We start from the raw sequence: 26,417 nt of genomic DNA, 5'->3' as shown, positions 1-26,417 counted from the left end.
AATATACAAACCAGACAATGAACTAGATGTTTTCTACATATCATTACTCACTTTAGCCTCATAATACTTTACGGATAGGTTAAGTAACTTGCCTAAGATCACCACACTAGTACATTCAAAAGCCAGGATTCAGGCTGGGCTCAGTGGCTCACACCTGTAATCCCAACACTGTGAGGCCAAAGCTGGTGGATTGCTTAAGCCCAGGAGTTTGAGACCAGCCTGGGCAACATGGTGAAACTCTGTCTCTACCAAAAATAGAAAAATTAGCCAGGCATAGTGGAGCACACCTCTAGTCCTAGCTACTCAGGTGGCTGAGGTGGGAGAATCACCTGAGCCTGGGAGGCGGAGGTTGCAGTGAGCAGAGATCACATCACTGCACCCCAGCCTGGGCCACAGAGCAAGGCCTGTCTCAAAAAATAAAAAATTAAAACTAAAAAGCCAGGATTTAAACCAAGGTATATCATACATAAAATCATTTTTTGCTAAAACACTTTTTTTTTTTTTTTTTTTTTGAGATGGAGTTTCACACTTGTTGTCCAGGCTGGAGTGCAATGATACGATCTTGGCTCACCACAGCCTTCACCTCCTGGATTCAAGCAATTCTCCTGCCTCAGCCTCCCAAGTAGCTGGGATTACAGGCATGCACCACCATGCCCGGCTAATTTTGTATTTTTAGTAGAGATGGGGTTTCTCCATGTTGAGGCTGGTCTCGAACTCCTGACCTCATGTGATCTGCCCGCCTCAGCCTCCCAAAGTGCTGGGATTACAGGCGTGAGCCACCGTGCCCGGCCTAAAACACTCAAGTGTGGGCTGCAAAGGAAATATTTTCAGTTTACTTGGCAAACATTAATATTCTCTCTTGAATACAGCTTCTAAATGTTAAGGAATGAGAAAGAAGAACATACTTGAAAAGAATATTACTGAAAAATGCAGTGAGATGTCTGGAAGAAACAAGCAATGGTTATGTGCCTACTACGTGCCACAGACTGTGCTGGCTATATTAAAAACCTTGACACTTCACTGTTACAGCAACCTTGGGAGGGAAATATTGGTAATCTCTTTTACATATGAAGAAACTGAAACGTAGAGAAGCCTTCAAGGTTACAGAAGTTGCAAGTGACAGAGTTGGAACTGGAAATCAAATTCAGCTCATTAATACATATTACTAGTGCTTAGTAGAGGGCATTTTGAATAGAATATTAGAAATCCCATCACATACAGCTCAAAACAACCTATTTTTTCTTCGCTTAGGGAGTTGTTGTGAAACTGAAAAATTCCTATAGATTTTTCTTTCAATAATCTTATTTTAAATAATTATCCACGCTTAGGTTACATATATACGTTAAGTGCTGCCCATAAACTCCAAAAGTTGATTGCTATGAAAACCAAACAGGCATCCAGTAGTAAATGTGAAAATATAAGCAATTCTGTCCTATATACATGATTTTGAACATACTGACAGATGGAGAAAACCACTTTGGAAAAGATACTTCCCATGTTCTAGAGATGATTTAAACCATTAAGCAATCTATGAAGCTTCTGAAGGTCTGTCAGATTTTAAATGACAACAGTGAAATTTTAAAACAAGAACAGGAGATGTCAGCACCAAATCTAGTTTAACATTAATAATAAGTGAGCCAATAAATAGGTCTATGTTTGCCCAGGAAGGTTTTGCTTATTATTCAGTTGGAAAGCCAGAAGGAAACTGGTTTTAACTCTTAATACAACCTGTATCATGACATCATCACTTTACCAGAAATGTAGCTGATGTCAGCACAAGACTGAGACAGTTCACATTTAAAAGTGTTGTTTCCTCTCCAACTATCTTCATTCATGGTATAGGATTGAGACTATTTCCTTAAGTGGAAAAAAATGGGTAATCAACATTGAGAACTTTCCACGTGCCAGATACTGTATGAACTGTCTTATTTAATTTTCATAGTCACCCTGCAAGATATCCTCATCTTTTTAGAGGAAGAAACAAGTTTCAAGAAATGAAGTAGCTTTTCCAAGGCCACAGCTATAGTAAAGAGGCGGAGCTGACATTCAAGCTTGGATATGAATTACTATAATTTCCACAGCACTACACAGCTGTCATTTTCTTTACCTGCAAAACTAAATAAATAATGTTAAAAATAAAAGATGGATGATCTCCAAGATCTCTAAACATTAACATTTTACAATAAACTGGTTGAGGTGACACATGCCTATATTTTCAGCTACTCAGGAGTTTGAGACTGGCCTAGATAACATAGCAAGACCCTGTCTCTAAATTTACAAAACAAATTACAACAAGATAATCGTAGACCGGAGAAAGGAAAGTGAAATAGCTATTTGGATTACAAACTGTTTTAGTACCTCAAATGTAATGTGTGGTGGTGACAATATCTTTGATTCCTGGGAAGGTCATTGTGAAAGGGAATATAAAATGCCTTGAAGTCAAAATACAAGGCTCTCAAACAGAAAAATAAATATAACATTTAAGTATTATCAACAGAGAACCAAGTTAGAAAAAACTAGTCATAGTCTAAAACAATGTTATTTAAAGGACTGTAGTCACCAGTGTAAACTGACTCAGGCCACACTTCCCAGGGTCCATGCCGTGGACAACTGACTAATCTCTCTATAAATACTAAAAGATAATAAGATTCCATAACCAAACAAGAAGGGAAAATGCTGGATTTAATGTTAAGCCTGTTTCCATACTGGTTATAGGCTTGAGAGCCCTATGGGGCAAGTCTTTCTGGGTTTGAATCCCAGCTCTTCCATTCTAGCTTAGCCATGTGACTTAAATGAGACAGAGTTGCTGTAGAGACTGGAAACAGTAATGCATGTGGGAGCCTTAGAACAGAGCCTTAGACAGTGCTCAATAAATGTTAAATCATTAATAGTAACATCATTTCCCAGAGCCTTTATTAATCTAAGTTGATGTTCATTGTGAATTACCAAGGGGATAGAGTTTGCAGTTTCTCAAACTTACTGGGTAATGGAACCCACTTTTTCATAGAATATCCCTCGAGAAAACTGGTTAATGTCTTTAAAAGAAACAAAACTCTTCAAAACAACAGAGAATTCCATCACCAAAATAAAATGTTGTTTTTTGTTTTTTTGGGTTTTTTGTGACAGGGTCTCCCTCTGTTGCCCAGGTTGGAGTGCAATGGCACAATCACAGCTCATTGCAGCCTCAACTTCCTGGACTCAAGCGATCCTCCCACCTCAGCCTTTCAAGTAGCTGGGACTACAGGTGCAAGCCACCATACCTGACTAATTTTTTGTAGAAACAAAGTTTTGCCATGTTGCCCAGGTTGGTTTCAAACTCCTGGGCTCAAGCCATCTGCCCATCTCGGCCTCCCAAAGTTCTGGGATTATAGGCATGAGCCACCATGCCCAGCCTAAAATGTTTTTAAAAATTGAATTTTTCTTCATCAAATTTTCCCTACCTCTTATCTGCTACCACCTGCCTTTGAGATAAAGTTCTTTCTTTTTTTTTTCTTTTTTTTTTTTTTTTGAGATGGAGTTTCACTCTTGTTGCCCAGGCTGGAGTGCAAAGGCGCAATCTCAGCTCATCGAAACCTTCCACCTCCCAGGTTCAAGTGATTCTCCTGCCTCAGCCTCCCAAGTAGCTGGGATTACAGGCAAGTGCCACCACACCCAGCTAATTTTGTATTTTTAAGAGAGACTGGGTTTCTCAATGTTGGTCAGGCTGGTCTCAAACTCTTGACCTCAGGTAATCCGCCCACCTCGGCCTCCCAAAGTGCTGGGATTACAGGCATGAGCCACCTTGCCCAACTGGAGCTAAAGTTCTAATAGATGACACTCTCTGATGTTCACTAAAGACTTGGGAACGTTGTCTCTACTTCATAAACCCACGCCATAGCTGAATCCTGTATTCTGTCATAACCAGCAACTGCTCCTCCCGTTCAATCTTCAATTCCACTATCCAGTCTTGAACACCAACCACTTTATTTCCCAGCAGCCACCTTCTGGTTTCATTTGTTCCCTATTCAGCCTAGACTCAATGGCCCACCACTTCAAACACTCTCACTACTGAAATCTCTTGCCTCCTTACCCTGTCACCCTGACACATAAAACCCAGGCCAAGATCAATCCAACTGTTCAATTGTGTGCTCACCCAGGTTACTGAGCCCCGAGAGAAGAAGGAAATCATTCATACAAATATATATACGACAGCCGTGAAAAACCCATGATTCCATTTTTTCTAAGTATTCCCACTCAGCTTGCCCTCTCACTTCCCTCAGAGGCTTTCTTGAAATTCTCCTTTTCTCCTCAAACAGTCCCCTACAATCATCATCTCCTCCCCACTATAATCTCAGTGGATGACCTTATCCCCATTTCACTGAAAAAAGTGTTGATATCCCAAATTCTCACTTGCCAACCAAACACTTCCCCATCTGCACCATCCATTGTTCCTATATTCCTACTTCAGTGGAAACTGTATTCTCATTTGTACTGCAACCCAGTATCTTCACTCCATTCCCTCTAACCTCAAAGACAATGTATAATCAATCACACACACCTCCTTTCTTCTACATCTTCAACTTCTCCCTTCCTTCTTCCTTTTTCCATTTAGCATATAAACACGCTGAAGTCTCTCATCCAGACACAGCCTGCCCCTCTACCTACTATCTCATTTCTATGAGCGAAGCTTCAAAAAGAGCAAAGCTTTCTGAAAAGAATATCTGTACTTACTGTCCACTCTCAACAACTTTCCATGCTTAGTCCTCAGCAACCTGGCATTTATCTCTATCATGGAGGCTCCACTGAAGCTGTTCTACAGAAGGTGGCAATCAGCTGCTTAACACCAAAGTCAAGGGACACTTCCCTGTCCTCATATTCATTCAACTGTGGGTTACATTTGACATTGCAGATGGCTCTTAAAATTTATGTCTTCGTTTAATAAATATTTACTGAAAGCTACTTGGTTGATAAGAACTTCAGATAAAATGATGAACATGACACACACAGTCACAAGCCCTCAAGAAGCTTAAAGTTTCTATGATAATTCCTACTCCTCCTTCTAACTCTCAGATCACTGGTTCCTTCTCTACTCAGCCTTTAGAACTGATATTTCCCCAGGGCTCCTTTCTTTGCTCTTCTCATATCCATCCCAGGATTAATGTGTTTACGTTACCTATTCATCGATGTTGACGAAATTTGTATCACTAGCTTAGAATTCTTGACCTTTCATCCTCCTCAAACTAACTAGTCTCAATTTTTTGTCCTCTTCCAAGTAAAACTTTCAGAAAACTATCTTTGTATATTCCACTTCCTCATACCCAATTCACGTTTTAACCCATGACAATTTGACTACCACTACAATGAAACTCCTTTTACAATGTCACCACTACCTCATTACGTTAAAATGGACGTGCTTATCATTATTCAAACTTTCAGGGCATTCTCAACAGAACTGACCCACTCCTTATCCTCCACTATCTAACCTGTACATGTGAAATTTGGCATAGCTGTATTCTGGGCCCTATTCTATTTCCCACACTCTATCCCTAGGTGTTCCTACCCATTCCCATTGTTTTAAATATGACTTATGCCAGACGCAGTGGCTCACGCCTGTAATCCAAACACTTTGGGAGGCTGAGGCAGGCAGGCGGATCCCCTGAGGTCAGGAGTTCAAGACCAGCCTGGCCAGCATGGTGAAACCCCTGTCTCTACTAAAAATACAAAAATTAGCCAGGCATGGTGGCCCGTGCCTATAATACCAGCTACTCTGGAGGCTGAGGCAGGAGAATCACTTGACCCCAGAGGCGGAGGTTGCAGTGAGCCAAGATCGCACCACTGCACTCCAGCCTGGGTGACAGAGCGAGACTCCGTCTCAAAAAAAAAAGCAAACAAAAAAACCACAGACTCCGTCTCAAAAAAAAAAAGCAAACAAAAAAACCAGTCAGACTCCGTCTCAAAAAAAAAAAGCAAACAAAAAAACCAGTCAGTACTCTAGGGAAGAAATAACAATAGCTATATTATGACATGGTAGTGAGCTGAAGATAATTGAATAGACATAATATATTGTGGAGATAGTTTGATATGAGAGGTGAGAAGAGGTAAGTAGTCATGTATGGCTCTTTGTTTCTGGCTTTAATAACTCCAGTAGTTACTAAAGTGCTGGGATTATAGGCGTGAGCCATTGCACACGGGCTTGACTGGTTTTCTAACCCAGTTCACCAATGTCACCTTGTCCCTACCAATCCAGTCTCCAGAAGAAAGCTAAAGGGATCTTTATAAATATAATATAAAATCGCTTCTCAGCCTTTTGGCTAAGATCAAGTGTAAATATAATATAACTATAAATTGAAACACATCACTCACTATTTAAAGCCCTTCAATTGATATGTTTCATACTCGGAGGGAAACTAATTTTAAGGTAATAACAGAGTATTCTCTTTCCCACAAAGAGAATGTTGCCCCAGTTCTCTGGCAACTCATTCTATGGGTCAGTGGCATTCAACTCCTTCAGTACAAAGACAAATATAAGACACAGAAGTTAACTGGGTTAACTAAAGGTTACTAAACCTTTACTAAACCTTACTAAAGGTTACTAATTATTTAATTCCAAAGTAAATACCATAATTTATCTTTTTTTTTTTCGAGACAGTCTTGTTCTGTTGACCAGGCTGGAGGGCAGTGATGTGATTTTGGCTCACTGCAAGCTCTACCTCCTGGATTCAAATAATTCTTGTGCCTCAGCCTCCCCAGTAGCTGGGATTACAGCCATGTACCACCACACCCAGCCAATTTTTGTTTTTTTAGTAGAGACGGGTTTTCGCCATGTTGGCCAGGCTGGTCTCGAACTCCTGGCCTCAAGTGATCTGCCCGCCTCGGCCTCCCAAAAGCCTGGGATTACAGGCTTGAGTCACTGCACTTGGCCTATAATTTTTTTTAAATTGAGATAAAATTCACATAGCATACAATTTACCATTTCAACGTATACAATTCAGTAGTTTTTAGTGTATTCACATTTGCAACCATCTACACTAATTCCAGAACATTTCTATTACCTAAAAGGAACCCCATATCTATTAACAGTCACTCCTAATTGCCTCCCTCCCCATCTCCTAGAAACCATTTATCTCTTTTCTATCTCTATGGATTTCCTGTTCTGAACATTTCATATAAGTGGGATCATACAATATGCGATCTTTTGTGACTTCTTTCACTCAGCATCATGTTTTTAAGGTTTATCCATGTTGCAGCATGAATCTGTACTTCATTCCTTTTTATGGCTGAATAATACTCCATTGTATGGATGGACCACATATTGGTTTTTGTTTTTGTTTTGTTTTTTTGAGACAAAAGTTTTGCTCTTGTTGCCCAGGCTGGAGTGCAATGGCATGATCTCAGCTCACCCCAACCTCTGCCTCCCCGGTACAAGCGATTCTCCTGCCTCAGCCTCCCAAGTAGCTGGAATTACAGGCATACGCCACCATGTTCAGTTAATTTTGTATTTTTAGTAGAGATGGGGTTTCTCCATGTTGGTCAGGCTGGTCTTGAACTTCCGACCTCAGGTGATCCACCTGCCTCAGCCTCCCAAAGTGCTAGGATTACAGGTGTGAGCCACCACGCCCGGCCAGACCACATATTGTTTATCCATTTATCAGCTGATCTACATTTAGATTGTTACCACTCTTTTACAATTATGAATATTGTTGCTATTAACACTCATGTACAAGTATTTGCATGGATATATGTTGTCATTTCTTTTGGGATGACCTAGGAATGGAACTGCTGTGTCATATGGCAACTGTACATTTAACTTTTTGAGGAACTGCCAGACTATTTCCCATAGCATCTGTACCATTTTACATTCCTATCAGTAAGGAACCCTATAATGGTTCCCATTTCTCCACATCCTCATCAACAGTTGTTGGGATTTTGTTTTGTGTGTGTGTTTTGTTTTGTTTTGTTGAGATTTTTAAAGTTATTACAGTCATTCTAGTGGGTGTGAATTGGTATCTCTATTATTATTATTATCATTATTATTTAAGAGATAGGGTCTTGCTCTGTTGCCCAGGCTGGAGTGGCACCATCACAGCTCACTGCAGCCTCAACGACACAGGCTCAAGCAGATCCTCCCACCACAGCTTCTCGAATAGCTGGAACTACAGGCATGAACCACCACGCCTATCTCCCTATGTTGCCCAGGCTGGTCTCTAACTTCTGGGTTCAAGTGATCTTCCTGCCTCAGCCTCTCAAAGTGCTGGGATTATAGGCAATGAGCCACCACACCTGGCCTCACTGTGATTTTTATTTGCATCTCCCTAATGAATAATGATGTTGAACACCCTTTCATGTGTTTATTTGGTCATCCACACATTTTCTTTGGAGAAATCTCTCTTCAAATTCTTTGTCCTTTTTTTTTTTTTTTTGAGACGGAGTCTCACTCTTTCGCCCAGGCTGGAGTGCAGTGGTGCGATCTCCACTCACTGCAACCGCTGCCTCCTCGGTTCACACCATTCTCCTGCCTCAGCCTCCCAAGTAGCTGGGACTACAGGGGCCCGCCACCACACTCAGCTAATTTTTTTGTATTTTCAGTAGAGACAGGGTTTCACTGTGTTAGCCAGGATGGTCTTGATCTCCTGACCTCAAGTGATCCGTCTACCTCAGTCTCCCAAAGTGTTGGGATTACAGGAGTGAGCACTGTGCCTGGCCCCCATTTCTATAATACAAAAATTACAAAACTTAGTGGGATGTGGTGGCACATGCCTATAGTCCCAGCTACTCAGAAGGTTGAGGTGGGAGGACAGATTGAGTCTAGGGAGGTTGAAACTACAGTGAGCCATGATGGCACCACTGTACTCCAGCCTGGGCAACATGGTAAGACCCTGTCTCAAAAAAATAAAAACTTAAAAAAAAAAATTTTAATTTTAAGGGCCAGGCGTGGTGGCTCACGCCTGTAATCCCAGCACTTTGGGAGGCCAAGGTGGGCAGATCATACGGTCAGGAGTTCGAGACCAGCATGGCCAATATGGTGAAACCCTGTCTCTTCTAATAATACAAAAATTAACCAGGCGTGGTGGCGCATGCCTGTAGTCCCAGCTATTCAGGAGGCTGAGGCAGGAGAATCGCTTGAAGCCGGGAAGCAGAGGTTGCAGCGAGCCAAGATGGCGCCACTGACTCCAGTCTGGGCAACAGAGCAAGACTCTATCTCACACACACACAAAAAATTTAATTTTAATAAAGTCCAATTTATCTATTTGTTCTTTTGCACCTTCGGAGTCATATTTAAGAAACCTGCCTAATCCAAGTTCATGAATATTTAAACCTATATTTTCTTCTAAGTATTTTATAGTTTCAGTTCTTATATTTAGGTCTTTGATCCATTAAAATCATAATTCTTGAAAGCTAAGAATTTCAATTATAAGATCTAGAGGCTTAAGAGAAAAGAGAGCCTTTTTTCACCCAGGCTGGGGTGCATTGGCACGATCTCAGCTCACTGCAACCTCCGTCTCCCGGGTTCAAGTGATTCTCCTGCCTCAGCCTCCCGAGTAGCTGGTGTTACAGACACCTGCCACCACTTCCAGCTAATTTTTTGTATTTTGAGTAGAGATGTGGTTTCCCTGTTGGCCAGGCTGGTCTTGAACTCCTGACCTTGTGATCCGCCCGCCTCAGCCTCCCAAGGTGCTGGGATTACAGGCATGAGCCATTGTGCCTGGCCAAAAGAGAGCTTCTTATTTATTTTTTCTTTCTTTCTTTCTTTCTTTTTGAGGGACAGGGTCTCTCTCTTGTTGCCCAGGCTGGAGTGCAGTGGTAGAATCGTATGTAGTCTCAACCTCCTGGGCTCATGTGATCCTCCCACCTCAGCCTCCTGAGTAGCTGGGACTACAGGCGTGTGTCACCATGCTCAGCTAATTTTTGTATTTTTGTAGAGACAGGGTCTCACTACGTTGCCTAGGCTGGTCTCAAACTTCTGGGCTCAAGTCATCTTAACTGTGCCAGCCTCCCAAAGTGCTAGGATTATAGGCATGAGCCTCTGCACCCAGCCAGGATTTAATATTGATATAGAATCTCTGAAATTACTTATTCCTTTGTAAAATGTAGTAACATACATTTTGAACTCAAATATGTGTATGTGTGTTTATATGTGTGTATATAAAAATTAACCCTCAGAACCATACCACTGCACCCGGCCAAGACAGCTTTTCAAACTCTAAAACTGTGATTTTAACTATCACCAACCAAACCAAGAAAACTTTCACGGTACAGTTTGTTGTGTAAACTTCAGCACAGAGGAAAGGCAGGTGATGACATAAGTACCGTTCTCTCACACTGATCAAGATGACATAAAAACTTGGGGGAAGAGTTCAAAGAAAAAAAAAATTAAAAGAAAGAGTGGATGTAAATTCAGAATTTTTACCTCCTGTCCTATCTGGAGCTAAATCTTATTTGAGGGGCCAGGTGAGGTGGCTCACGCCTATAATCCCAGCACTTGGGGAGGCTGGGGAGGGTGGATCACCTTAGGCTAGGAGTTCGAGACCAGCCTGGCAACATGGCAAAACCCTGTCTCTACCAAAATACAAAAAATTAGCCAGGCACAGTAGAAGCGCCTGTAATCCTAGCTACTCAGGAGGTTGAGGCAGGAGAATCGCTTGAATCTAGGAGGCAGAAGCTGCAGTAAGCCAAGATCGAGTCATTGTACTCCAGCCTGAGCAACAAGAATGAAACTGTCTCAAAAAAAAAAAAAAAAAAATCTTATTTGTGGAAGGGTAAGAAAAATCTCCAGTGTTTGTGGGGAGAGACCCAGAATGGGAAATAATTGTCTTTCCCTTTCCCAAGTTATGGTCCAGGGACTGTAGCCATTTAGCAAAACCTTGCACCTAATACAATATCATGCCTTGCTAAAGGCATAATAGCCAATGACATGCCCAAACTATATTCCTGAAAAGCTGCTTTGTAAGAGTCCCAAGCATATCAGCACTCTCCATTGGGCCAGTATAACCCAAAGAGCCTGGGATTAAGGAGGACCCAGCATGCACAGATGTGTTCCCCAGAGGCTACAGTAGTAGCAGGGACATCATCCTCAGAAGTGGCGGAAGCAGACAATCCCATTCAAGACCAAGCCAGTCATTCGCAATGGCTCAGAAGGACAGAGGATGGCACAAAGATAATATGACTCTCCCTTAATGCCAGGAAAAATTATAAGATTTATCTACCGATACCATCTACCACAGGAAAAAAAAAGGGAAGGGGTGGGCTATGTGAGGAAACTGAATATTTATCCAAAGGACAAAGTATTTAGAAGGGTTTAGATTAACATGCAATTAATTTAGTTAAACCAGAAGCTACTGACTTTTTATCCTAAAGTGGCAAGATTGTTTAGCAGGATTGTTCTCTATTAACTAGTAGAAACAGAGCTAAGGAAATTTTAGTTATTTAGAAATAAAGTTGGCCCAGCACAATGGCTCACACCTGTTATCCCAGTACTTTAAGAGGTCAGGGGGGGAGGGTCACTTGAGCCCAGGAGTTGGAGACCAGCCTGAGCAACATAGTAAGACCTCATCTCTAGGCCGAGCACGGTGGCTCAAGCCTGTAATCCCAGCACTTTGGGAGGCCAAGGGGCAGTGGATCACTTGAGGTTACGGGTTCGAGACCAGCCTGGCCAACATAGCAAAATCCCATCTCCACTAAAAAATACAAAAATCAGGCCGAACGCAGTGGCTCGTGCCTGTAATCCTAGCACTTTGGGAGGCCAAGGCGGGCGGATCACCTGAGGTCGGGAGTTCGAGACCAGCCTGACCAAAATGGAGAAACCTCGCCTCTACTAAAAACACAAAATTAGCCTGGTGTGGTGACGCATGCCTGTAATCCCAGCTACTCGGGAGGCTGAGGCAGAAGAATGGCTTGAACCTGGGGGGCGAAGGTTGCGGTGAGCCGAGATCGCACCATTGCACTCTGGACAACAAGAGCGAAACTCCATATCAAAAAAGCAAAAAACAAAAATTAGCCAGGTGTGATGACATGCACCTGCAATTCCAGCTACTTGGAAGGTTGAGGCATGAGAATTGCTTGAACCCAGGAGGCAGAGGTTTCAGTGACCGAGATTGCACCACTGCACTCCAGCCTGGTGACAGAGTGAGACTGCCTCCAAAAAAAAAAAGAAAATTACATCTTTGTATATTTAAGTATATAGTCTACACAATTTATGCCTACTATACTTCCAATTGGGTTTTCCACTGCACAAAAGGTAAAATGTAAAGCACTTGCCTATGTGATCTGACGCTTATCCACCTGTCCAAAATCACAACATTCTCCACTAGGACAACCACAGTCACATTGGATTCTGTCCATTCCTAAAACATGTCGAGGTCTTTTCTGTATCACAGTTTTTCCACACACCATTTCCTTCACTTAGGATGCCTTTCCCATAGCTCTTTAATAGGTTGCTTCAACTCAGCCTTTAATTTCAGTTTAAATGTTTCTTCTTTTCAAGGCCTTCTCTGAACACCCAATATAAAGTAGGTATTCCCTGTTATCCCATAGCACAGTACCATATTATTTTCTTTTTTTCTTTTTTCTCTTTCTTTTTTTTTTTTTTTTGAGATGGAGTTTCCCTCTTGTTGCCCAGGCTGGAGTGCAGTTGCAAGATCTCGGCTCACTGCAACCTCTGCCTCCCAGGTTCGAGCAATTCTCCTGCCTCAGCGTCCCCAGTAGCTGGGATTACAAGGGCACGCTACCATGCCCAGTTAAGTTTTTGTACTTTTAGTAGAGATGGGGTTTCACCATCTTGGCCAGACTGGTCTTGAACTTCTGACCTCTGGTGATCCACCTGCCTCAGCCTCCCAAAGTGCTGGGAATACAGACATGAGCCACTGCACCCGGCCTTTATCCTACATTTAAAATCTTTTTTTTTTTTTTTTGTCAATTACTGCTTTAGATTGATATCATAGAAAAAAAATTGTCTCTCTGTGCTTCACTGGTTTTCGATGGCCCTCCAAGAATGCAATCACAAGGATTCCATATTTAATGGGGAAACTGTGGAGGACAGTAACTACGTAAAGGGCACTTTGAATATCCACCCCATGTAACTTCAAAATAGTCTCATCCCAAGCTATCCTTCTGATGATATATTACTATAACAGAGAATCCAATGAAACTGTCATTTCTGCCTATAGGACAACGAAACTTCTAATTTCAACATAAAGGTCAGTTTAGTCCTCTTATTTTAATCCACTTGCCTATGTGTGTTACATTGATGATAACAAGTTGCTAATGGCAACTTCATCCAAAAGTCTGTTGAAATCATTTAAGCACCTGATATTTCATTATAATCCTCAGATTTTCCCCAGAAGTTGAGGATGGATTTCTGTTCTGTCTTCCTGTCTAGATAAGAAAGTAAACACGACAACATGAAAACGATTTCCTTACAAGCTGTCAATAGTAAAAAGCTGTTCAAAAAATAGAAGGTATAATTTTAAAAATGTTATCATTTTTAAGATCTCAAGAACTAGACTTTGAAGACTGTTTACTGTATACAGTATAAAACTGCAAATAACATGATTCCCAGCGCCATATTTAAGAATGTTCTCCCCTCCTGTAAACTGCGTTAAAAAAAATATATTATCACAGTAAGACAGCAGAGAGCAAGTCAGTTAATTTCTGTGGCAAATATGGCAGACACTGTGAGTTGTCTAACAATTATTCCTTCTGGCCAGGAACAGTGGCTCACGCCTACAATCCCAACATTTTGGGAGGCCGAGGCAGGTGAATCACCTGAGGTCAGGAGTTCAATACCAGCCTGGTCAACATGGTGAAACCCCATCTCTACTAAAAACACAAAAAATTAGTCGGCCGTGGTGGCGGGTGCCTGTAATCCCAGGTACTGGGGAGGCTGAGGCAGGAGAATCGCTTGAACCCAGCAAGCAGAGGTTCCAGTGAGCCGAGATCCCACCATTGCATTCCAGCCTGGGCAACAAGAGCAAGACTCCGTCTCAAAACAAACAAATGAAAAAACCCAATTATTCCTTTTCTACCTTTCTTCCTGGCTGGCACAGCCTGCCTGTACTTCAGAGGCCAAAGTACCAGTAAGGCTTCCTTGCAGCCTCCCTTACAGCCAGGGCGTGGCATGTAACCAACCCAATCCTAGCTACTGGGGTCTAAGAGAGTTGAAGGTAGTTGGCAGGCCTTTAGAAAAGGTTTCTTCACTAATACGGGGATATGCACAGGAGGAAACTGCTATTTCACCAAAGAACTTAGTTATGGCTGCATATGACCCCTGGAACTGCTAAAGCCATCTTACAACCCTTACGAAAGATATCACAAATTTGCTGAACTGTAACAGAGAGAAGAGCAGAGTAGGTATCTGATGGTATCATTGAGCCCTTGGACTGACAATGGAAAAGCCCTGCCTTCAGGCTTCTTGTTAGATAATGTTATCTTGGTTTATGGCTTTCCTTTAAGCCATTTTTATTTGGATATTGCTACTTGAGGGTCAAAGCATCCTAAGGAATCTCTATCTGCTTACTTCAGGTCCAATTTTCTGAGCTGAGTCAACATTATCAGCATCTCTACCTTGTGCCTAGTCCTTCACTGACATGTCTTTCATTAAGAAGCAAGCGCAACGTAATTATACTCACATATATGCTTCACCCATAAAGTCTGTTTCTTCTGCAACACCTCTAGAATGGTCAAGGAGAAGGTACTTTTTGCTTCTCTGGTGTATTTTTCAGTTATGTCTGTTTTTAACAGCATTACAGATGTGCCCCAATTTTTACCTTACACTTCCTTTCTTATTATCCTCTAACACCAATTGTACTGAAATTACAATTGATCTAAAAGTTTCAAAAACAAAATGCTCAAGAAAGGATAAAGATTTTTTTCTAGAGGGTGGTCCACATCATTAAACAGAGCTGAATGGCAAGGCATCTTGAATGATGAATAACTGAATGTGCCATTCTTTATACATAAAGAAAACAAAAAACCCAATCTCTATTTTAAAATGAAGATAAAGAGAGGCATCATATATAACATACAGGTGAGATCAGAATCCTATCTTAGTGGCCGGGTGCGGTGGCTCACACCTGTAATCCCGACACTGGGAGGCTGAGGCAGGTGAATCACAAGGTCAGGAGTTCAAGACCAGCCTGGCCAACATGGTGAAACCCCATCTCTACTAAAAGTACAAAAATTAGCTGGGCGTGGTGGCAGGCACCTGTAATCCCAGCTACTTGGGAAGCTGAGGCAAGAGAATCGCTTGAACCTGGGAAGTGGAGGTTGCAGTGAGCCTAGATTGTGCCATTCCTCTCCAGCCTGGGCGACAGAGCAAGACTCAGTCTTGCAAAAAAAAAAGAATCCTACCTTAGTACAGTTAATTTGTTAATATATCTTTTGATTTTTAAATTTTGATTTTCTTTTTACTTTTCATTTTTTTCCTAATTTAGCTCCCATTTATAAGCACAGTTAATTTTTTTTTTTTTTGAGACAGAATCTCGCTCTTGTCACCCAAGCTAGAATGCAGTGGCGCCATCTCAGCTCACTGCAACCTCCGCCTCCTGGGTTCAAGCGATTCTCCTGCCTCAGCCTCCCGAGTAGCTGGGATTACAGGCACCCGCCATCATGCTCGGCTAATTTCTGTATTTTTGTAGAGATAGGGTTTCACCATGTTGGCCAGGCTGGTCTTGAACTCCTGACCTCAGGTGATCCACCTGCCTCGGCCTCCCAAACTGCTAGGATTACAAGCGTGAACCACCACGCCCAGCCAGCACAGTTAATTTTTAAGAGACCTCATATGTTTCTTGCATGATAGCTTAAAAGGATAAGATCCTACATTTTTCATGTTTACTCACAACACGAAAGGAATCCTTAAGCAAGAGTTGATAAACCTTTGTTGACTGTTACTCAGCAATGGAAGAAAATGAAGACTTACCCAAACCAGCCATGCAGATTAACTGACATTCTTAGAAAAGGTTTTTCTAAGAGGAAAATAGATAACCTATTACAAAGAACAGTTCTCAAATCTTTTGGTCTCCGGACTACTTTACCTATTTATGTATAAGTTTCAAGTTTGGGCTTAGAAAGAATTTAATAATTGTGATAATTTTGTTTTGTTTTCTTTTCTTTTTTTTACTCCTGGGCCCAAGTGGTCCAGCAAAGTTGAAGCATACAAAAATCATTCTGTCGCCCAGGCTGGAGTGCAGTGGAACGATCTGGGTTCACTACAACCTTCACCTCCTGGGTTCAGGTAATTCTCGTGCCTCAGCCTCCCCAGTAGCTGGGATTGCAAGCATGCACCACCACACCCAGCTAATTAATTTGTTGTGACTTTGGTAAAGACAGGGTTTCTCTGTGATGGCCAGGCTGATCTAAAACTCCTGGCCTCAAGTGATCCACCAACCTCAGCCTCCTAAGTGCTAGGATTACAGGCATGAGCCACCATGCCCAGCTTAAACTATTGTATTTCTATATACTCATGGTGAACAATCTGAAAATGAAGTTAAGAAAACCATTCTGAGCCAGGCGTGGTGGTGCACACCTGTAATCTCAGTTACTCAGGACGCTGCGGCAAGAGCATGTCTTAAGCCCAGGAGTTCAAGGCCATCCTGGCCACACAGTAAGACCCTATCTCTTAATAAATAAATATTTCTTTTTACAATAGCATCAAAAAGAATACTTAGTAATAAATTCAACAAAAAGTACAAAACTTGTTTTTTATTAGTTGATTACGCATTTTATTTTGAAACAACAAATATCTTAAATTTTTAAAGGCCAATTCTCCTAAAACATTTAAGCCAAATACACACAAGTATATAGACTCAAAGTATTACTGCTGTATCCTTGATTCTCTTAAATTCTATACTTGATTCTAAATTATTCTGGGGCTAGAATATGCTTGCCATTAAGGAAATAATCTTGTTATGCTACAGAATTTTGGGAGTTACCATGTCATATAATTTTTGGGAATTGCTAACTTAGCTTACTCAGTTTTAAGAAGTGCAAAACTTATCCTCTGACAGTGATAAAACATTCCTGAGAGAAGTTTTAAAAGACCTACATATACAGAAAGATACCCCATGTTAATGAATCAGAAGATGTAATATTGTTAAAATGGCACTAATTCCCAAGTTATAGATTCAACATAATCCCCCTCAAAATTCCAGCTGACTTCTGTGCAGAAATTAATATCATGACACTAATTCATATGGACATAGAATAACCAATCTTGGGGGAAAAAAAAGTTGGAAGACTCTTATTTCCCAATTTCAAAATTTACTACAAAGCTAGAGTAATCGGCCCGGCACAGTGGCTCATGCCTGTAATCCCATCACTTTGGGAGGCCGAGGAGGGCAGATCACCTGAGGTCAGGAGTTCAAGATCAGCCTGACTAACATGGTAAAACCCCATCTCTACTGAAAATACAAAAATTAGCCGGGCGTAGTGGCACGCGCCTGTAATCCCAGCTACTCAGGAGGCTGAGGCAGGAGAATTGCTTGAACCTGGAAGGCAGAGGTTGCGGTGAGTCAAGATTGTGCCATTGCACTCCAGCCTGGGCAACAGGGTGAGATCCCATTTCAAACAAAAAAAAAGCTAAAGTAATCAAGACAAGGTAGTACCGGTATAAGGATAGACATATGGATGAACTGAACTGGCATCCAGATATAAACTTTCACATGTAGGTCAATTTATTTTTCATAGAGTGTGAAGACAATTCAATGGGAAAGAAAGTCTTTTGAACAAATAAACTGGATAGCCACGTGCAAAAGAATGAAATTGGATCCTTTTCTCACATTATGTACAAAAAGTAACACAAAATGGATAAAAACCTAAATGTAAAAGCAAAAACTATGAAACTCTTAGAAGAAAACAAAGGCGTAAATCTTCATGACCTCCAATTAGACAATGATTTCTTACATATGATACCAAAAGCATAAGTATCAAAAGAAAACATTTATAAATTGGACTTCGTCAAAATTTAAAACTTGTGCTTCAAAGTCACTAAGAAAAATGGGAAAATATAACCTAAAGAATGAAAGAAAACATTTTCAAATGATATATCTGGTAAGGAACTTATATCTAGAACATATTAAAAAAACTCTTACAATTCAATAAAAGACAACCCGACTTAAAAATGGGCAAAGGATCTGAATAGACATTTCTCCAAATAAGACATAAAAATGGCCCATAAACACATGAAAAGATGCTAAATATTATTAGTCATCAAGGAACTGCAAAAAAATACTTCATACCCATGAGGATGATTATAATAAAAAACACACATAACAAGTGTTGGTGAAGAAATAGAGAAATTGGAACTTTCATTCACTGCTGGTAAGAATTAAAATGGTGTAGCCACTGTGGAAAACAATTTGGCAGTACCTCAAAAATTTAAACATGGAAGTACCATTCCTAGGTATAAACGCACCCAAAAGAACTGAAAACATATGCACACACAAAAGTTCACAGCAGCATCATTCAGAATAGTCAAAAAGTGGAAATAATCTAAGTGTCAATCAATAATGAATAGATTTTTAAAATGTGGTACAGTCATACAACAAAAACTAGCCATAAAAAGAAATGAAGTACATGATACATGCTACATGCATAAACCTTTAAAATACTATGCCAAGTGAAAGACAGTTACAAAGGGTCACATACTCCTTTTATAGGAAAAGTCCGGAATAGACCGATTTGGTGAGACAGAAAGTAGAAAGTATATTTTTACCTTTTCAAATTAAATTATTTTTAAAAATGAATGGCTCAAGAATTTATATGCTATGTTTTTCTAAATCCTAACAATCTTCTAAAATATTTTTAAGAGAGAAAAAAAGCATGCTATGAATCAAGAAAAACAGACCTGGAATTTTAAACCAGCTAAGGAAAACTCAAAGGTGGAAAAATCATTTGACTTAGTGGAATGCTATCAAATGTTCCCTTCAAGCTGAATTTTGGTCTTCATTTGAATGGGAAATTACTATGAATAATTAAACTTCACTGTGTTGGGCATGGTGGCTCACACCTGTAATCCCAGCACTTTGGGAGGCAGAGGCGGGCTTATCGCTTGAGCCCAGGAGTTCGAGACCAGCCTGGGCAACATGGTGAAACCCCACGTCTACCAAAAATACAAAAGTTAGCCGGGAGTGGCGGCAGGCGCCTATAGTCCTATCTACTCAGGAGGCTGAGGTGGGAGGATTGCCTGAGCCCAGGAAGTGGAGGCTGTGGTGAACTGTGATCGTGCCACTGCACTCCAGCCTGGGTGACATAGTGAGACTCTGTCTCAAAAAATAAAAATCAAAAAACTTTACTTTGCAAATTATCTGTATATTTTACAAAAGTAATCATAAATGTAAAGTTGAAACTCATTAGACTTTATATCACAGTACATAATTTCTAACTAAATGGAACAAATACTTAAAATACTTCTTGGAATAGTATAAATAGGGTAACTTTGGAGTCTGATACACAGGTTTGAATCTCAGCCTATTTACAAGCTTGGTGATCATCAACAACTTGTTTGGTTTCTGTGGGCCTCACTCCCTGCTTCTTTTTGTTTGTTTGTTTTTTAGATGGGGTTTTGCTCTTGTTACCCAGGTGGAGTGCAATGGCGCAATCTCGGCTCACCGAAACCTTCGCCTCCCAGGTTCAAGCGATTCTCCTGCCTCAGCCTCCCGAGCAGCTGGTATTATAGGCACGCACCCCCACACCAGGCTAATTTTGTATTTTTAGTAAAGACGAGGTTTCTCCATGTTGGTCAGGCTGGTCTCCAACTCCCAATCTCAGGTGATCTGCTCGCCTAGGCCTCCCAAAGTGCTGGGATTACAGGTATGAGCCACCACCCCCAGCCACTCCCTGCTTCTAATAAATCAGGAATTATAATACCTATAGTCTGAAAAGAAATACTGCAAATATTCACTAAATGGGGGGAAGAAATGGATAATTTCATTCTGCTTTTTAAAAACCTATTTCTACTCTTCACATTTTTTTACTTGCATGTAATTTTAAAACATAATGACCAGGTGCAGTGGCTCAACACCTGTAATTCCAACAATTTCGGAGGCCAAGGTGGGCAGATCACTTGAGGCCAGGAGTTTCAGAACAGCCTGGCCAACACGGTGGAACTTCGTCTCTATTAAAAATACAAAAAAATTAGCCGGGCATGGTGGCAAGCACCTGTAAACCCGGCTGCTTGGGAGGCTGAGACAGGAGAATCACTGGAACCTGGGAGGCAGAGGCTGCAGTGAGCTGAGTTTGCACCGCTGTACTCCAGCATGGGCAATTGAGCAAGACTGTCTAAAACAAAACAAAAACATAATGATGATTTTAAAAATAAAAACATCTATTTTATAGGGTACTCGTGAAGCCAGTTTGCAAGGCACCTACACATAGGAGATTCTCAATAAAAAAAAAAAAAAAAAGTAATTTCCACAACTCTATTCCTCACCTCTTCCAAAGCTTCTTCAATTCTGCCTTTCCTTTTTTGAGATGGAGTCTTTTCTCTGTTGCCCAGGCTGGAATGCAATGGCACGATCTTGGCTCACTACAACCTCTCCGCCTGATTCAAGCGGTTCTCCTGAGTAGCTGGAACTACGAGCACCGCTCCACCACCACCACGCCTGGCTAATTTTTGTAGGCCCCCCCACTATGCTTGGCTTATTTTTGTATTTTTAGTAGAGATGGGGATTCACCATGTTGGCCAGGCTGGTCTTGAACTCCTGACCTCAAGTGATTCGTCCGCCTCAGCCTCCCAAAGTGCTGGGACTACAGGTGTAAGACACCTCCTTAGGCCCAATTCCACCTTCTTGAATTCAGGTGAACAGGCCACAGAAGCAGCAAAGTGAAACATTTATTTTTCTGAAGGCTAAGGTTATAAAGATAAACAAAGACAATAAAACTAAGCTTTTAAACCCTTTTCCTCAGAACATAACCAAATAATTTAATCCAAAAAGAAAAATATTTCCATATGTTTACTGATGCCAATCATGTTATTCTGAAACTCCAAGGGTTTTTTGCAGGAGTGGGGAATTGTGATGTAAGAGAGTAAAACGATAATACATCTAGTAAAAAGGGAATTTGATACCTTAATCTTTTGACCATCAGTGAAAATTCAGGATTCAGGTCAGAGTATATTTTTCACTGAAAAACGCAGCACAAGTACAATTAATGGCAATGATTTATTTAGCAAGTAAGTTAAAATATAAGTTCCACCTGTATAAAAAGATAATTTTTACTGTGAGAGTACACTGAGATAGATGAATGTAATTTAACAGATCCAGGTTGTCACTTTATATTTTACACAATATTTCGAGAACTAAGAACTTTCTCTTCCATATTCTAAAAGACGAATAACGTGAACATATCAGGAAGCACCGTCGTTCTGCGGATCAAATGGGTGTCATTTTAAAACCACCCAAGTACACTGAGACCGCTAACACTAGTAATGTGGCGTTTGGCAGCCTGTCTTAATGACTGTCATTAGAGCTTTATTTTTTAGTTTCTTTTTATAGAGATGAGTCCAGGCTGGTCTTGAACTCCTGGGCTCAGGGCAATCAACCTGCTTTGGCCCCCAAAGAGCTGGGATTACAGGCGTAAGCCACCGTGCCGGCCTCGTTAGTTTTAAAAGCGCCAAAGACATCCATAGGAATGCGTAACTTTAGCATTTCCTATCAAGTATGTATAAATACATAACTGAACCCTCGTATAGCATAAAGTTTATAAATCATATACTGAGGCAAGGTGCGGTGGCTCACGTCTGTAATCCCAGCACTTTGGGAGGCCGAGGCGGGCGGATCACTTGAGGTCAGGCGTTGGGAGGCCAGCCTGGCCAACACGGCGAAACCGCATCTCTACTAAAAATACAAAAATTGGCCGGGCGTGGTGGCGCATGCCCATAACCCCAGCTACCTGGGAGGCTGAGGTGGGGAGAATCGCTAGAACGAACCCATGGAGGCGGAAGCTGCAGTGAGCCGACATGGTGCCACTACACTCCCGCCTGGGCGACAGAGCAAGATTCCGTCTCAGATAAATAAATAAAATAAAATAAAAAATAAATCATATACTGAACCATTTAACAAACACATATATTCCTGAGAAAGAATTTCCTGGGGGCATTATCGAATTTCTAGTTTCCTTATTTTACACTATTTCAGAGGGAGATAAGGTCTCCCTCTGTCGCCCAGGCTGGGGTGCGGTGAAGTGATCGTAGCTCACTGCAGCCTCAGACTCCTGGGCTTAAGTCATCCTCCAGCCTCTACCTCCCAAAGTGCTAGGACTAAAGGCGTGAGCCACCGCGCCAGCCCAGAGCCTCTGTCTGCAAAGGTGAAGCACAGTCAGTGCTGTGGAGCGACACAACCACGACGTGCGTTAACTATGCGACCTCCACACTGCGGAGCGGCGAATGGGACAAGAAAAACTCGCGTGGTGAGAGCCTGTGGGCGACTGACTCCTCTCTAGCTCACACCAGCCACACATAATCCAACTCCGGGTGCCGCGCAGCTCTCTGCAGCACTGCCTGGTGACGCCGAGCCCTCAGCCCGGCCTTCCGCGGCGGCGGCTCTGCCTCGCTTTCCTGCCCACGTGTCAGCATCCGCATACCCGGCCCCGGCCCGAGGCCGCCCGAGGACAGGCCAGGCTGGGCCGCCCGTTCCGAGGGCGCGCGGGCGGAAAGGAGGGGCGCCAGTGACTCACACGACCCGGTCCCCGACCAGACCGCCAAGCCTGACCCGTGCTGCGCTCCGCGGGACTCGGCCTCTCAGCGCCCCACAGAGGCCAGCCCCCGACCCCGACCTCCCTGGGCTACCTCCCACCCCCCTGGGGGACCCCCGCGGCGCACATACCTGAGCATCCAGCCGGAGGCGGGTGCGGCCTGCGAGCAGATCCGGCCCGCCCCACCCCTCCCTTCCCCTCCCCTCCCCTCCCCTCCCCTCCTTTCCCTTTCCCTTTCCCTTTCCTATGGGCGCGCGAGCATGCGCGCCGAGCCCGCCCGCGCCTGCGCGGCCCCGACGCCCAGCCGGCACGCGCCGCCGCCAGCCAGGCCGGGCGAGGCCGCGGCGGAGGCGGAGGCCCGGCGCCCTGGGCGGCGCCCTGCCCCCGAAGTCCGCCCTCCCCGTTAGGTGGCGAGCGCCCGAGGGGAGGGGACAGCCGGGCAGGCAGGAAGCTGCAGCTTAAAAGGGCAACCCGCGCCGGACCCTTCCTCCCTAGTCGCGGGGACTCTGAGAAAGCACTCCTGTTCCGCGACCATCACGCACCTCCTCTCCGCCTGCCGCCATGTACCGCTACCTGGGCGAAGCGCTGCTGCTGTCCCGGGCCTGGCCCGCAGCCCTGGGCTCGGCGACAGCCGACTCGGCCGCGTTGCTGGGCCGGGCCCGGGGACAGCCCGCAGCCGCCCCGCAACCGGGGCTCGCATTGGCCGCACGGCGCCACTACAGCGAGGCGGTGGCCGACCGCGAGGACGACCCCAACTTCTTCAAGATGGTGGAGGGCTTCTTCGACCGCGGCGCCAGCATTGTGGAGGACAAACTGGTGGAGGACCTGAGGACCCGGGAAAGCGAGGAGCAGAAGCGGAACCGGGTGCGCGGCATCCTGCGGATCATCAAGCCCTGCAACCATGTGCTGAGTCTCTCCTTCCCCATCCGGCGCGACGACGGCTCCTGGGAGGTCATCGAAGGCTACCGGGCCCAGCACAGCCAGCACCGCACGCCCTGCAAGGGAGGTGAGCGTCGGCCGGGGCCCGTCCCGCCCTCCCTGCCTCCCCTGCGGCTCTCCCCTCCGGCCTCCTGCCAGTGCGGGGCTGCTGCTCAGCCCAGCCCAGCCCAGCTGGGGCGGGCCGGGTCCCCTCCCGGGTCACCCCGCCTCGGATGTGGCCGGCTCTGTGGATGGTGATTTTTCCGCCTTAAAACCATCATGCGGTTGGCCTTCGCCTTCCCCCGCGCCGTCATCCTGGGCCTCTGTACATGTCGATCTTGCATGCAGAGTAGATGCTGCACCGGTCTCCTTTTGGTCCCCGTGTCTGTGTCACACACGGCGGGTCCTGCCGAAATACAATTCTAGGAAAGGGAATGACCTGCGCGTGTGATAATGCCTCGTCGGTATTCTTGGGCTTCTGTGACTCTCCCCTAAATGCAAACTGTCAAATTATTTTCTGATATTTGTTCACTCCTGTCCTAAAAGTGACAGATGATATAGAAACATAGAAAATGACTTGGCTTCTAAGTTTGAAATCTAGACAGTTTTATTAACCAAAGGAATTTACTAATCACGCGTTAATCGTTTCAATTAAGTGATTTTCCCATTCTGACAGGTTGTTTTATACCCAAAAAAAGGAAAAACACGAAAAAAAATCACAAGCAATGTAATATCTCTGACAAATAAACACCCGGCGTCCTGACAATAAATCTACAGGTTGTAGGCTGCGGGTGGCCAGCCAGCCAATGGAATGAAATAGCTCTGGGGGTGTGTACTGGTCCTGGCTAGCACTGAATTTGAGCTTCAGGAAAGATATAATACGTGAAGAAAGGGGTCAGATACTGTTTGGTAGTCACTGGGTTATCCTGTAGTTTAAATCATTGAATGTCTGTAGATTTGGCCTCTGTGGTCAGATTGCTTTCTTCGAACAAATGAGAGCTTTGTTTTTCCTTTTTTTCCCCCAATACATTGCACCATAACTCTTTAATAACCTAAAATGGAATGGACAAACCACTTTTGTCTACTGTAAAAAAGAAAAATTAGATGGAATAAAGAGCCCAGGGAGGCGAGGAGTCCTGTTGGAGATGGATTGGCCGAGAAGCCCAGAGAATGTTGGGCTAGACCCTTGTCTCAGTAAACCTGGTTCTGTGCCCTTTCAATTATGCCCGCTGACTTCTAAGGATGTTTAGAAATCCTCTCTGTGCCGGAAAAACTTGAGCGGTGCTGGTATTCCCAGAAGGGGGAACAAAGGTTGCTTTTAAAGATTTACTAAATTTGCATTGACCCCACCCACTTCTAGGACTTAACTTTGGAGCTTAATTATCCTCTAGCTCTGGTTTCCTCAGCCAAAACCAATGTTTGAACCACTTTGACCTCTGATTTCCTTTCTAGCTTCAAAATTGTATAAAATATACATACCGTCAGTCTCCTACATTGCTTTCCTTCTTCCTACCACTCCCTTATTCTCCAAACCAGGAATACAAGTTCAGACTCCAAAGAAAGGCAAATAAGGATGTTGGAGGAAGTTCAGGCAATGTATAGTAAATATTGAGTTGCATCGTTTTCTTAAAACGGACGTGAAGTTGATTTTTTGCTATCTTTTTGGCAGCATTTGCCAGTCCTTTAAAAGGTGTACAGATAAATCAGTGTATGTGGTTTTCTGCAGGATCTGATTTGGTCTCTGAAATCCCTTTTCTTCGGTTTTTCAGATGCCCAACCCACTCCTGTTTTTATAAATCGCAGCTCCACAAACTCACTGAAGCAACTCGTTTACCATAGTTTGTCCTCTCTCTTGTTGCCACAGCAGTTTTAATGCCAAAATATTGAACCTAGCAACAAATTGGGTCAGCCATACCAAAGCACTGTTATTGTAGCACTTGCTTATACTAGAGTGTAAGATACAACTTTCTGTTCTACTTACCCCATTTACAAAAAAGCATGCTATTAACTCCCAGCATGTAAACATGGAGAAACTGAATTGTTACTAATACACTGTTGCAAGCATTGCAAGATGATAGAACATCAAAGAAAATTGGCCTCTACAAAGTGATAAATTTATTATCCTCAGGAATTTGAAAGGCTTTCTGGATTGGGGAAGATTATATAGCTATGAAAGCCCTTAAATATTTTAGTGTGCTTAATAAACAGTATACTGTTTGATCAGCAAAATTTGGGTACTGTAGCCTTCCATGCTTTGTGTTCAAGACACCCCCAGATCTATCTAACCATTTATCACCCTTGTTTGCAGAGAATGTGCATTCTAAGAGGGACAGGTCTCCTTTCTAAAAGCTTTTTTAACGTCTAAGAAATTGTTAACGTTTGTGGTCCCGCTGTAGTCTTAGAAACACAGAATATATTAGGTGATTGAGATTTTTTTAAAATGTTTTGGATAATCCCTATGAAATTGTCTTTCCCTCTTAAGCATATTGTAGCACATTCTTCCCTTTCCCCACTAACCTGTCTTCTCTCCCATTGGTTCTTTGCCAAAAAAAAAAAAACCTCATCTGCCTCTCTCCACCCTTTTTCCTACCTTCAGCTTTCTATTTCTCATTTGCCCTCAAGAGCAACCTTATGCCTGAGTTTTCTAAATTAAAATTCTTGAGGTTGAAGCAAAGCAACCATCTAGTAATAATCTCTGTAAGGGAAGCAGATGGTTTTAAGACTTGGTGGCTGATGTGTACTTTTTCCAAGTAAATATTTAATAATACACACTGTTTTTGTGTTTCTCTTTTCCCAGTTACCACATGTACCTGAGGCCTTTAGATTTGTCCGTGTTA

The 26,417-nt window shown here is 43.0% G+C and overlaps 2 protein-coding genes across 24 annotated transcripts in view; one reads left to right on the top strand and one right to left on the bottom strand.

Moving 5' to 3' along the window:
• SHLD2 (shieldin complex subunit 2) overlaps nt 1–22,858 on the bottom strand; it is an 89,936-nt gene extending 67,078 nt beyond the window's left edge. For all 22 annotated transcript variants that reach the window (XR_010577631.2, XR_012417659.1, XR_012417661.1 and 19 more), the window contains exon 1: nt 22,794–22,858. The gene's annotated coding sequence lies outside the window, so the exon portion shown is untranslated. The remainder of the gene's footprint in view (nt 1–22,793) is intronic.
• A 291-nt stretch (nt 22,859–23,149) lies between these two features.
• Nucleotides 23,150–26,417, top strand: part of GLUD1 (glutamate dehydrogenase 1) — a 37,619-nt gene continuing 34,351 nt past the window's right edge. Inside the window, exons 1-2 of one of the 2 annotated variants that reach the window (XM_065520055.2) lie at nt 23,150–23,583; nt 23,633–23,668. Coding sequence is in view for 1 of the 2 variants with exons in the window: in XM_005565233.5 (XP_005565290.1) it covers nt 23,224–23,668 (445 nt within the window). In the remaining variant the exon portion in view is untranslated. Of the gene's footprint in view, nt 23,669–26,417 lie in introns of both variants that reach the window. The other variant, XM_005565233.5, reaches the window with a different exon arrangement.

Source organism: Macaca fascicularis, chromosome 9 (genome assembly GCF_037993035.2).
Source record: "Macaca fascicularis isolate 582-1 chromosome 9, T2T-MFA8v1.1".
NCBI lineage: Eukaryota > Metazoa > Chordata > Mammalia > Primates > Cercopithecidae > Macaca > Macaca fascicularis.
This window is presented reverse-complemented; position numbering and strand designations above follow the sequence as displayed.